This window comes from Sceloporus undulatus, chromosome 8 (assembly GCF_019175285.1).
Source record: "Sceloporus undulatus isolate JIND9_A2432 ecotype Alabama chromosome 8, SceUnd_v1.1, whole genome shotgun sequence".
Classification (NCBI taxonomy): Eukaryota; Metazoa; Chordata; class Lepidosauria; order Squamata; family Phrynosomatidae; genus Sceloporus; species Sceloporus undulatus.
The window spans coordinates 36,610,808-36,622,741 of record NC_056529.1 but is presented as its reverse complement, the minus strand read 5'-3'; the positions used below and the strand labels follow the sequence as shown (position 1 = coordinate 36,622,741).

The window sequence follows — 11,934 nt, the reverse complement described above, 5'->3', positions numbered from 1 at the left end:
GCAAGCTTTAGAAAATTAAGCAGCAATTTTGGGATACAGAATTGTTTATTTGGGAGGAAACCTGACAAACCAAATATCCTTAGGAGATCCAGATGGTATATTTGGTCATAAGCTTCCCCCTTCATTCCAGCAAATGAATCATTAGTGAGTTATAGAGGAAACAATGAGACTCCAACATCCGCCACTGCGCAGGCGCAAGAAAGGAAGCGGGAGGCTGATGCCAACCCTAACATTAAAAAAAAAACGAAGATCATCTCTCACACAATCAAGCCCCGCCCCTTGCGCCTGCGCACTGGGGGCGGTTACCACAGGCGGAAATAGGACCGGAAGTGTGGAAAAAGAGGCGCCAAATCCCCTTGCGCATGCGCAATGCCGCCAAGTCCTCGTGCCGCCACCGAGCATTGGTCCCTTTTCCAAGCCTTTTGGACTACAGCTCCCATAATTCCTGACTGTTCGTTCGTTTGGCTGGGGCTTCTGGGACCTGAAGTCCAAAACAAACGGAGTTTGGGGAAACCATCGCCCTCAGAGGTTTCGGAGGATGGGGAAGATGTTCCTGAGGGGCCTGCGGGCGGGGAAGGCCCCGGCGAGAGCCAGGGAAGGCAGCGGAGGCGAAGGGCGAGGCCCCGGCGGAGGAGGCTCCCGGGGGGAAGAGGCGGCGTCCAGCTGCGGGAGGAAGAAGGGCCCTTCTCGGTTCTTCTCGCTCCGGGCCGCAGCGGCGGTGGCTCCTGCCGCCCTCCCAACCAGGACTAAGGGTGGCAGTGGCTCCTTCGCCGTCCCTTGGGACTCCCCCGCCTTCTTCCTGCGGAGGGGCTCCCGCTTCTTCCACCCGCGCCTCCCTTGGGGCCCCTCCTGGTCCAGCGCCGGGAAGAAGAGGCGAGGCGAGGCCTGGCAGATCTCGCGCTGCTGCTGCCGCTGCTGCCCCTTCCTGGCCAGGATGGCTCTGCGCTGGGCCTGGGCCCGGGCGGCGGCGCGGGGCCCTAGAGCCCAAAGCGGGCGCCGAGGTGAAGGCAGCCCCGGCTGAGAAGGGTGCTGCTCGAAGGAGGGCCTCTCGGGGGCGGAGGAGGAGGCGCCGGGGATGGAGGCATTGTCCCCGCTGCCGCCGGCCAGGTCCTCGCGGAAGCTGCGGAGGAGAGCCCTGTGGAAGGGGTTCGGGCTGGAGGCCAGCAGGAACGTCAGGGACGGACGGAGCAGCACCAGGCCCTCCATGGCCCCGAAGGTGAGGTGGGAAGGGAGGCAGGGAGGGCAGAGGCCCAGGGAGAGGCAGGCAGGGGCCATTGTGACACCTCGGGGGCGGCGGGTGATTGTGACAAGGAAGGGAAGGAAACATCTTCCTAATAGCTTCCTCTCTAGGAATCTCCAGGTCCTCCAACGCCACTCTGTGGTCGACATCTGCCAGGCATTGACCATAGAGTTGCGCCGGAGGAGCTACAGATGCCTAGCGGGGCGTCCTCTCCAGGAATCTCTAGGTCCTGCAGCGCCACTCTATGGTCAGCTTGAACCCAAAGTCAAACTGAAAGTCCTAGAGAGGACATCCCAATAGGCCTTTGTAGCTCCTCTAGTGCAACTCTGTGGTCAGCTTTAACCAAAAGCCATACTAAATGACCCAGAGATTCCTAGAGAGAACTCTTCTCTAGGAATCTCCAGGTCAGAGTTGCGCCAGAGGAGCTACAGATGCCTAGCGGAGCATCCTGTCTAGGAATCTTTATGTCCTCCAGTGCGACTCTATGGTCTGGCAGATGTTGACCACAGAGTTGCACTGGAGGACCCAGAGATGCCTAGAGAGCAGTTCTGTTAGGTAAAACATAGTGTTTTTGTTATTTGCCGGGTTTTCCGCATTCCTGAGGGTCCTGTGCCCCTAACGCCGGCGAATGTGGAGGGAAATGGGCACATTGCAAATATTGCACCTTTGAGACTGACTCAAAGAGAAAAGTTGGTAGCCTGAGCTTTCCTAGACTTGAGATACTTCCTCAGAGGCATGTGAGCCAAAGCCTAGGAAAGCTCAGGCCAGTGATGGTGAACCTTTTACAGACCGAGTGTCCAAACTACAACCCAGACTCCACTTATTTATTGCAAAGTGCCACGTCCCTCTGGCTTTCTAGTAAGAAACTCTGGCTAACTCTGTGCTGGGGCAACAGCATGTGTGCCCACACAGAGTGCCCTGAGTGCCACTTCTGGCACTAGTGCCATAGGTTCACCACCACTGGCTCAGGCTATTAATCCCTTTCTTTCAGTTAGTCTCAAAGGTGCTGCAAGATCCCTTTGCACTGCAGGGATTAGTCTGAGGACAAATCATAGAATCATAGAGTTGGAAGAGACCCCAAGAAGGGCCCTGATCCAGTCCAGCCCCATTCTGCCATGCAGGAACTCTCAATCAAAGCATCCCCGACAGATGCCCACCCAGCCTCTGTTTAAAGACCTCCAAGGAAGGAGACTCCATCACTCTCCATTGAGGGAGTGTGTTCCACTGTCGAACAGCCCTGACTCTCAGGAAGTTTCTCCTAATATTGAGCTGGAATCTCTTTTCCTGGAGCTTGCCTCCATTGCTCCGGATCCTGTTCTCTGAAGCAGCAGAAAACAAGCTTGCTCCATCCTCAATATGACATCCTTTCAAGTATGGAAACAGAGCTATCATATCACCCCTTAACCTTCTCTTCTCCAGGCTAAACATCTCCAGCTCCCTAAGTCTCTCCTCATAGGGTTTTACGGTTTCCAGACCCTTCACCATTTTAGTCCTCCTCCTTTGGACACACTCCAGTTTCTCAATGTCCTTTTTGAATTGTTTTGCCCAGAACTGGACACAATATTATTCCAGGTGGGGCCTGACCAAAGCAGAATATAGTGGCACTATTACTTCTCTTGATTTAGACACTATACATCCACTGATGCAGCCTCAAATTGCATTGGCCTTGTTAGCTGCCACATTGCACTGTTGACTCATGTTAAATTTGTGGTCTACTTGGATTCCTAGATCTCTTTCACACATATAACTCTCATTCAGCCAGGTGTTACCCATCTTATATCTGTTCGTTTCATTTTTCTGCCCTAAGTGCAAATACCTTAGATTTCTATGTGAATGGAATATATATTGGATATATCAGCAGCATGGAAATGCACACTGTAAACAGGGTTATGCTGTACTATGACAGCCAGGTGTACTGGCCCTCAGTTCATGTTTGTTGCTATTCAGTACAGGGATTGTGTGGGAAAGTGAACTATATAATTCCACTAAGGGATTTTTACGCTACACTGAAGCAATGTAGGATCTTTGCCTCTGTCTCCTACCAGTCCTTAATTCTTCCTGGTTCTCCTCCCACCCCAGTTTTCCCCATGTAAGTTCATATACTCAGGTTTCCCACTGCCCAGTTGTACTGACTGAGGCAGAGGAGCATAGCTGTCATATGGCCAAAAGCCCCAGTAGGGAGCCAACGCTTGTCTTCAACTTCCCTTGACTCCATCCATCTGAATTAAGAGTAGTTCCCCTTATCCGGAATTCTAAAATTCAAAATAGTCCAAAATTGTCCACCTGCTAAGATAATGACACCTTTGCTTTCTGATGGTTCAATGTACACAAACTTTGTTTCATGCACAACATTATTAAAAACATTATGTAAAAATTTACCTTCAGGCTGTGTGTATAAAGTATACACATGCATTTCATGTTTAGACTTGGGTCCCATCTCCAAGCTATCTTATGTATATGTACAGTGCGTCCTCGCCTTATGCAGGGGATCCGTTCCAGATCCCGCCGCGTAAGGCGAATTCCGCCTATGCTCGAGCCCCATTGGAAACAATGGGGCTCGTGCGGGGCAGCGCGGGCGCGCGCGGGGGCGCAATGGGCGCACGCGCCCATTCAATTGAATGGGACGCTCCGCCCCGCGCGCGCGGCTTGAGCGCATACGCTCAAGTCCACGTATGGCGCGCCCGCGTATCGCGCGCCCGCACTGTATATGTAAATAATCCAAAATCTGAGGGGGGGGGAATCCAAAATACTTCTGGTCCCAAGCATTCTGGATAAGGGAAAGTCAATTTCTATTCTTTCTAATCCTCTTTCCCAATTCGGGTGACCACTCCATCTGTCCACCACATGCTCTTCCTATCCCTTCCCTCTCCTCTATCACTGCACAGGCTGGCATTCTGGTTAGCGGCATGTGCAGACATAAAACATTTGCACAGGGCTTTATTTTTATGGTTGATGCAGAGGTTGGTATTCCCTTCCTCCCTTTGCAACAACCAACTCCCCTGAATTTTCCACAGAGCAGCTGCAGTGTCCCCCATTGCCATCCTATGCCTGGTGGAAAATGAGAAGCGGGGAATGGAGAAGTGTCAGGCTATGTCCCTGCAGCCAGACATGAACTGGTTATATCATCCACTGTGTCCTCTGGAGGACCCTACAGGGACATAGCCAGACTCTCTTCCATCCTCCCCACACTATTCAGAAGGCACAAAATTGGGAGGGAAAGGAGGGGGCACAGGGACTTACAGCAGTAAGTCCAGGGGATGGCCAGCTGTATCATAGTGCCACATAGTACCCAGACAGGATTCTGGCCCATGCTTATTTCCATTCCCTTGTGCATCTATGCACTGAGCATGCAGGGAACATTGCTTGATGTTGGTCCACACAAGGGCTGCAGCACACCTGAGGAACAAGCAAAGGAGACACTGGGAAGCCTAACCTTGAGAACTGCAAGGGAACAAAGGGAAAACAAAAACAGTCGATTCCCAGTTTCGATGTCAGATGTGAATTTATTCAGTCATAAGTCCATTCCATCCAATTTCAGTCTAAACCTCCCCTTGCCACAAAAAAGCACAATGAAAAACTCATTTATTTTGTATGCACATCAAATGCACTATTTGAACTGAGAACGCCACTGCAAAAAAATTTTATCACAAATCTACACAATGGGGTTAATGAATCCAAAGGCAATAGTGTTCTAACCTGCACAACCATCCAGAAAGTGTAAATAAGGCTGACTCACTTCGAACGTGAGCCAAACACAATTCTCCCACAGGTCTGTTATTACTACCACTTGTGATTATCATCATCTGTCATGTCAAATTATGGGTCTTCTTTTATGAGAAGTAGCACTGAACTTTACAGATACATCCACACAATTTCCAAACTGGGAGAGCCATCCCAACTTTTTTATTCTACCTCCTCCACAAAGGATCCGGCGCTTAGGTGTCAAAAGAGAAACAAGCAGTGTTCAGAACATTTTCTCTTGAACAAACACAACTGACACCAGCGATGAAATGAAAGCGAAATCCTACAAATCTTTTTGAGACGCAGGAAGCTAGCGGCAAATTAAACATGTATACATGTGCACAAAGATTCCAGCACAAACGATAATAACACATGTCAGCTTATGAATCTGCTATGAAAGGACTCAGAATTCAAAAGCAGTCAGGGAAGAGAAACCTGGTTACATTATGTACAGAGTTGCCTAAAACTACAAATTATATTTCCATTTATTTAAGTCATTTTAAAGTAAACTGGAGACAGTTTTGCTCAGCCCAATTATTAACCATCTGAGGTGGGCACTAAAATTGGGTAGCAAATGTTGAGCCAAAGGTCTTTAAGTTTTCAAGGTTTTTTAAAAAAGAAAAAGTACTCAGGCACAAATCAAGAGAACCGAGACCTTTTTTTGCGGCTTTTGTGACAGAGGCTTCCTTAAGCCAAGAAACCCAGAAGGCACTGAAAAAACTAGTTTATATCATCCCTAAAACACAAATATTTTTGATTCCCATAGGCCTCCATTCCTCTTTGCCATATAGAAGGCACTCAGGTCATTTTATCATATTTTGGTATTTCTAAGACCAATAGGCATCTAACCGCTAGTGGAAAACGATGCTGGTGAAAATTTGTTAAGTCAGGAGCAATTTTCCATTCTTCTTACTTTTTAAGTTTCAATTTTTTTAATTACAAAAAAGGAAAGATTAATCTGGCCACCTTTGGATGCCTGGTTTGCAATGGCATTTCATCTCATTCGGCATGCAGAAAACTCATCTGCTGGGCTCAAGCCAATCTTAGTTGTTGCACAAGGCCACAGTTCAGTGTCCTCAGCCAATGTGGCTTCGGAGAGAGTCTTTCTAGGAGTCAATCACGCGTCCTGACCAGGTCTCGTGTTTTGTTCCGGGAGCCAGGTGGGTGATGACCACTTCCACAGCTTGTAGCTTCTCATTCTTTGGTGGAATGGTGGTCACCTTGTAGGTGACTTCGTCTCCAGCCACCAGGACATATTCTCCTTCAATGCTACGGGGAAGAAGGAGGGAGATAAAATAATAAGAATTGCACTGTGGGAGCAGACTAATAGTCTGTTAGTTTACAGAAACCTTTGTAGACATTGTATGAAGGTTTGTTGTGGGTTTTTCAGGCTATGTGGCCATGTTCTAGAAGAGTTTATTCCTGACGTTTCGCCAGCATCTATGGCTGGCATCTTCAGAGAATGCCACATATGCCGGCGAAACATCAGGAATAAACTCTTCTAGAACACGGCCACATAGCCTGAAAAACCCACAACAAACAATGAATGCCGGCCATGAAAACCTTCAACTTCACATCATATGAAGGCTTTGAGAAATACTGCTGTCCCCACAACATGCTGATTCAAAGGTGGAAGTAAGGCCTGTAGCAAAAATACTACACGGTAGGCTTCCTAGCAGCTGAGGTGGGGGAAGTGTGGCCTGCAGCCCACATACATCTTACATGGCTCTGTTTTGTGGCCCCCAAGTTCCCAACTTTTAAAAAATATCGCAAGCAATTTTAATAATACAGTGGGCCCTCCCCATTTACACAGGACCCCCTGAAAGTGGAAAACCGCAAATAAAAAGACCACTGTGTCTTTTATTTGAGAAAACACCTCTCTAAGAATCTCTCGGTCCTCCAAAGCCTTTATTATTGTTAATATCCTCCAGTTGTTGACCATAGAATTGCGCTGGAGGACCTGCAAATGTCTAGAGAAGTGTTCTCTCTAGGAATCTCTAGCTCTTCTAGTGTGACTTCTGGTGCAAACTGACTGTAGATTTGCACTGGAGGACCTACCTAGAGAGAACATAGTGATCAAATGTGCAAAAGTCAAAGCCGCAAATGTGGAGGGCCAACTCTATTTACCTCTCACCCACCTCTATGGATCAAGGTTCAAAACTGCAGCAGATTAAAATACATCAATATAGTTTGGACACTTCATATCAGTTAAAAACACAACTAATTTAAAACAACAGACTCTTCCTGCAGGCCTACCCAGATGATTTTTAAGTTGTAAACTTTAACTGATAAATGTTTAAATGTGGATTGTTTTAATACGCATGGGTCTTCTTTATTCTTTTAGGTTAATGTGTTTTTAACTGATGATCTTGGCCTGTTGTTGTTCCCTCCCTGGATTCATGGGTAGAGACAGGTAAGAAATAAACCTCCCATACATCTATAAAACAGTCCCAAATTAGCCGAAACCAGGCCAAAATGTGACGTTGCTTCTGTTGGCCATGCAAGTGCAGCCCCTTCCCCAGAAATGGTGCAGGAGCAAAAAATGTCTTCCCGTTAAATTAAAACTTCAGTCTAACCTTCCCCAATTTGTGTATTACAAACCCCATCCAATCCAGATAAGACACCCAGTTGGGAAGCTTGCTTAATTTTGACTAGATCCTGCCTTGGTTGAAAGCTGCATCACTTGCTTGTATGTTTTGTATTCGTGAAATGATCTTTGTGGGATGATCTGAACTTGATGCATGCCTTCTGGAAGAAATACTTACTCAGAGATGTGCACAAAGATGTCTGGACCACCATCTATTGGAGTGATGAATCCATGGCCCTTGGAACGGCAGAAGCATTTACATACCCCCTTGTAGGTAGGCCCTTCAGAGGCTCTTGCTGTCCTGCGAAGGAGGAAAGAATATCCAGAGTCTCAGAGAGGAATTCAGCCAGTAGCCAGACCTCCTGTTCAGTTATGCTCTTTCTACCATTTGTGGTCTCTTCCTCACCTTGATATACTGGACCTAAGTTCTTTTGCTTCCATGGAGATGCCAGTGAGAGATGCCGCAGCAGCTCCCAATGGACAGCAAGGTCGAGAGGTCCAGGGCAGCTCCAGTCCATGTCCTCCCTTCACCTTCCCTTCCTTCCTCTTCCCTCCCCACCCCTTCCCTCCCCTCCTCATGCAGCACAACTTTTGAGCTTCTGACCTGCATGCAGTTGTGACACAAGCAGCCATCCTTGAGTCATTTGAACTATCTATCTGTCACAATGTCATAGCTGCCATAGCTATGTGTCATAGCACTAGATTTTGAAATGTATTTTAGAGACAAGCAGAGTAGTTCTTTAATAACACAGATGTGCATGTAAATATTTCTGCTTAACAATTTGGCCCCTTTGGAATGATGATGACAATGATGTATTATTATTCGTATCCCGCTTCTCCAAACGATCGAAGCAGCTTACATTAAAAATATCCATAAAATACAATAGCCACATGTTTCCTTATATCCCAAACCCTCCCTAACCCTCTCATCCACAATAAAATACAATTGAATTGTTAGACAATTGTTAAAACAATTATTAAAACAGGGGAGAGGCAGTTAGAGCAGTATTCAAATGAATGACTACAGGGATCTTAATCTGGAAAGGCCTGCCGGAAGAGATATGTCGTGACTGCCTTTTTAAAGCAATCAAGGCGAGTAATATTTTGAACCTGGCCAAGAACCAGAGAATATTCATGTTTGCTCAGACAGAGTAGTGTGCATTTCCCCCCCAATGCAAACACTAGTTAAGATCTGTAACATAAAAGTTGTGCAGGGGAAAAGTTACTATGGCCTTTTACAGACTGCCAAAATAAAGCTGCTTCGGGTCTCTTTGGAGGTATGCTATTTAAATGATGCATGGGTCCTAAGAGTCCGGAGGTCACGCTAAAGCTATACGCCATTCCTAAGGACTGGAGTGCAGCTTTGGTGCAGCTTCTGGATTCTTGGGATGCATGCATCATTTAAACAGCATACCTCCAAAGATACCCAAAGCAGCTTTATTCTGGCAGTCTGTAACAGGTCTATGGCTCCCTGTTCACCAGACCCAGGAGTCCACATATTGTTGTGACAGCACCCCTGAATGGCCGTTCTGTGACTGACACAGAATAGGGAAGGTGTGCCCCATAGCCAGACACAAATCAGTGACATCTTCTGCTGAGATCTGGCAGTCTCAGCAGGTGATGCCATCATTTGCATCTGATTACGGGGCACAGCCAGATGCCTCTCCAATCCAACATGCTTTTCACCAGCCATATAATGGTCATCCAGGGGATCTATTGCAGCAGAAGCTAGACTCCTAGAAGAGCTTTGACCATCATGACCCTCCCCAGATATGATCCCGCCAACTCCCCCAGATACTCACGCTGAATATGTGCGAGTCCTCCGAGTGGGAAGAGGGCTGGGGATGAGATATCCTCTCATGGGGGAAGGAGAGCGTTCCCGTGTGCGGCGACCTTCTGGCAGTCGAAGGGCGCCTGGCGAGGGGGATCGCTCATGGGCAGAAGCTGACTCTGAAGACATTTCTGGTACCAGAGGAACCCTAATAAGAAGAGAGGTCATACTTTTTAAGAGGATATGCATCTGTTTCATGTTATACTTTCTTCTTTAGAATGCCTGGAATCAAACTATGAGGTGGTCTCAAGTTTACCTTCCACAAGAGAAGGTAGAAAATACAGTGGGTCCTTGCTGTCTACTGGTGTTTGGTTCCAGAATTCCCTGTGGATACCAAAATCCATGGTTGACCTACTTCCTAGTCCCATTATACACAATGGTATCACTTATATAAAAATGAAAATCAAAATTTGCTTTTTGGATTTTTTAAATATATATTTGTAAGCTGTGAATAATTTAATCTGTGGATACAGAATCCATGGATACAGAGAACTGACCGTAACAAACAAATAATTGGAGGCCTCATGTTCAAATCAAGACAGAATTCCCTGAGTTGATTTCCACATTGGTTTTGTCAGTGCCTTTCTACCAGGGTTGACAGAAACTGAAGTAGGAGTATGAAAGCCTGAAACCGATGGTGCTTTTCATCCCAAGAGCATCTGGAAAAGATACCGTTTTGCATGTCTATGTACAAACCATGGCTGTGGAGTTGGAAGCAATTTTAGGTTGAGTTAGGGTCAGAATCAATAGAAACACATCAACTGGTAATATTAAATGCCTAGTTTACTGCATACTTACTTAGTTTCATGGGAATATAGGAAAGTTTTCTTGTTCAGAAAGTAGATTCTGAAAGTTAGTCCTACTGCAACTCCCATCAATAGCTAATGGTCAGGGAGAATGGGTGCTGCAGTACAACACCACTAGGAAAGCTGCACATTTCCCACTCCTGATGCATTGTCTTTCCTTTTTAAAAAGCTTTGAAAATATCAACATTTTACCTCCTGATTTATTTTTCAGAGATGTACATAAGGGGGAGTAGGAAACCGAAAAGAAAAAAGGCCCTTTTCTGTCATGGCTTCAACAATTCACATTAACTGCGATTCCTTGCTCATTTTTCTCATTATGCTCCAAGACAATTAAAATGTGTCTCCCACGAAGTACCAACAACAATAGAGTTTGCTGATTCACCAACCAATTAATTACATTTTGCTCATATTAGTGTGACAGCTGCTGAACATTAATAGCTCTTGCTCACATACAAACATTTCAAGTCTCTTTCACCATGCAGAATTGAAGGTCTTTGAGACCACTTTAACCATCCTGGCTGCACCCTGCAAAATCACTGAGTTTGTAGTCTGGGGCAATATGCTTGAGAAGGCTATTCTCAGCCTTTGAGCCGCCAATAGTTTTATACTTCAGTTCCCAGAAGCCTCTACCAGCATGGCTAATAATGATGGATTCTGGGAGCTGAAGTCTAAAACATCCGGAGGAGCAAAGATCGAAAACTGCTTCACTGCAGCTCTGACAGAATTCAAAGCCTCACAGAAATTACAAATTTCAGGTTTGTATAGGACAAGGCCAGTTAAAGCATTAAAGTGGTTTTGTATGAAAGAGATCTAAATTTATTCACTTACGACCTTTATATCCCACTTTTCATTATTTTTATATCCCATTTTTAACGTAAGGGACTGTACAGAGAAATCCAGGGCACGGTAAATACCCTAAAAGCATCAGATCCCATCCGATCTTGAAAACTAAGCAAGGCCAGTTATGGTTAGTAGTTGGATGGGAGACCATCAATGAATACTAGATGCTGTGGGCTATATTTCAGAGGAAAGGAACGGCAAACCACCTCTGAGTCTTCAGTCCAAAACAGACTGCAGAAATAATCCATTTTGAGATTGCTTTAACTGCCTTGGCTCAGTGCTAGGGAATCCTGGGAATTGTTATTTATTGTGGCACCAGAGCTCTCTGACAGAGAAGGCTAAATGTCGCATAAAACTACGATTCCCAAAATCCCATATTATTAAACCAGGGCAGTTAAAGCAGTCTCAAACTGGATTATTTCTGCAGTGTGTTTTGGACCTTCTTTGCTTGATAAAACACTATGAAATTCAATGCAGCCGCCATAAATTGGAAGACAACAAGAAAGCAATACACACACAGAGACACAAACCTCTCCTACTCTTCCCCTCTTATCTCACAACTTCCCTGTGAGGTTGGGATGAGAGTGACTAGTTAAGGTCAATGAATTTCATGTGTTACGAGTGCAAAAGATTTGAATCTAGATTTCCCAAGTCCCAGCCCAGCACTCTGACTGTTACACAAACTGGATTTCTCAATGTACAGATAAATATCGAAACTTTCCTTATTTGCCCTGTGTCCAAACAAAGAAGAAATGTGGGATATGTATGAAAAATAAAACCAATTGTTCATGTAAATGTCCTAGAACAGAACATCAACTAAATCAAACAAGGAGAAAAACCAAAACCTACCCTAAATCACCCTTTTATTAAACTCCTACACAGACCAGTC

The 11,934-nt window shown here is 45.9% G+C and overlaps 1 protein-coding gene across 1 annotated transcript in view; it reads right to left on the bottom strand.

The window, feature by feature from the left end:
- Positions 1 to 4,723: 4,723 nt before the first annotated feature.
- CARHSP1 (calcium regulated heat stable protein 1) overlaps positions 4,724 to 11,934 on the bottom strand; it is a 19,465-nt gene continuing 12,254 nt past the window's right edge. The window contains exons 2-4 of the mRNA XM_042438341.1: positions 9,371 to 9,547; positions 7,747 to 7,869; positions 4,724 to 6,250 (exon numbers count right to left, since the gene is read on the bottom strand). Of these exons, the coding sequence (XP_042294275.1) occupies positions 6,088 to 6,250; positions 7,747 to 7,869; positions 9,371 to 9,547 (463 nt within the window). The 3' untranslated portion in view covers positions 4,724 to 6,087. The remainder of the gene's footprint in view (positions 6,251 to 7,746; positions 7,870 to 9,370; positions 9,548 to 11,934) is intronic.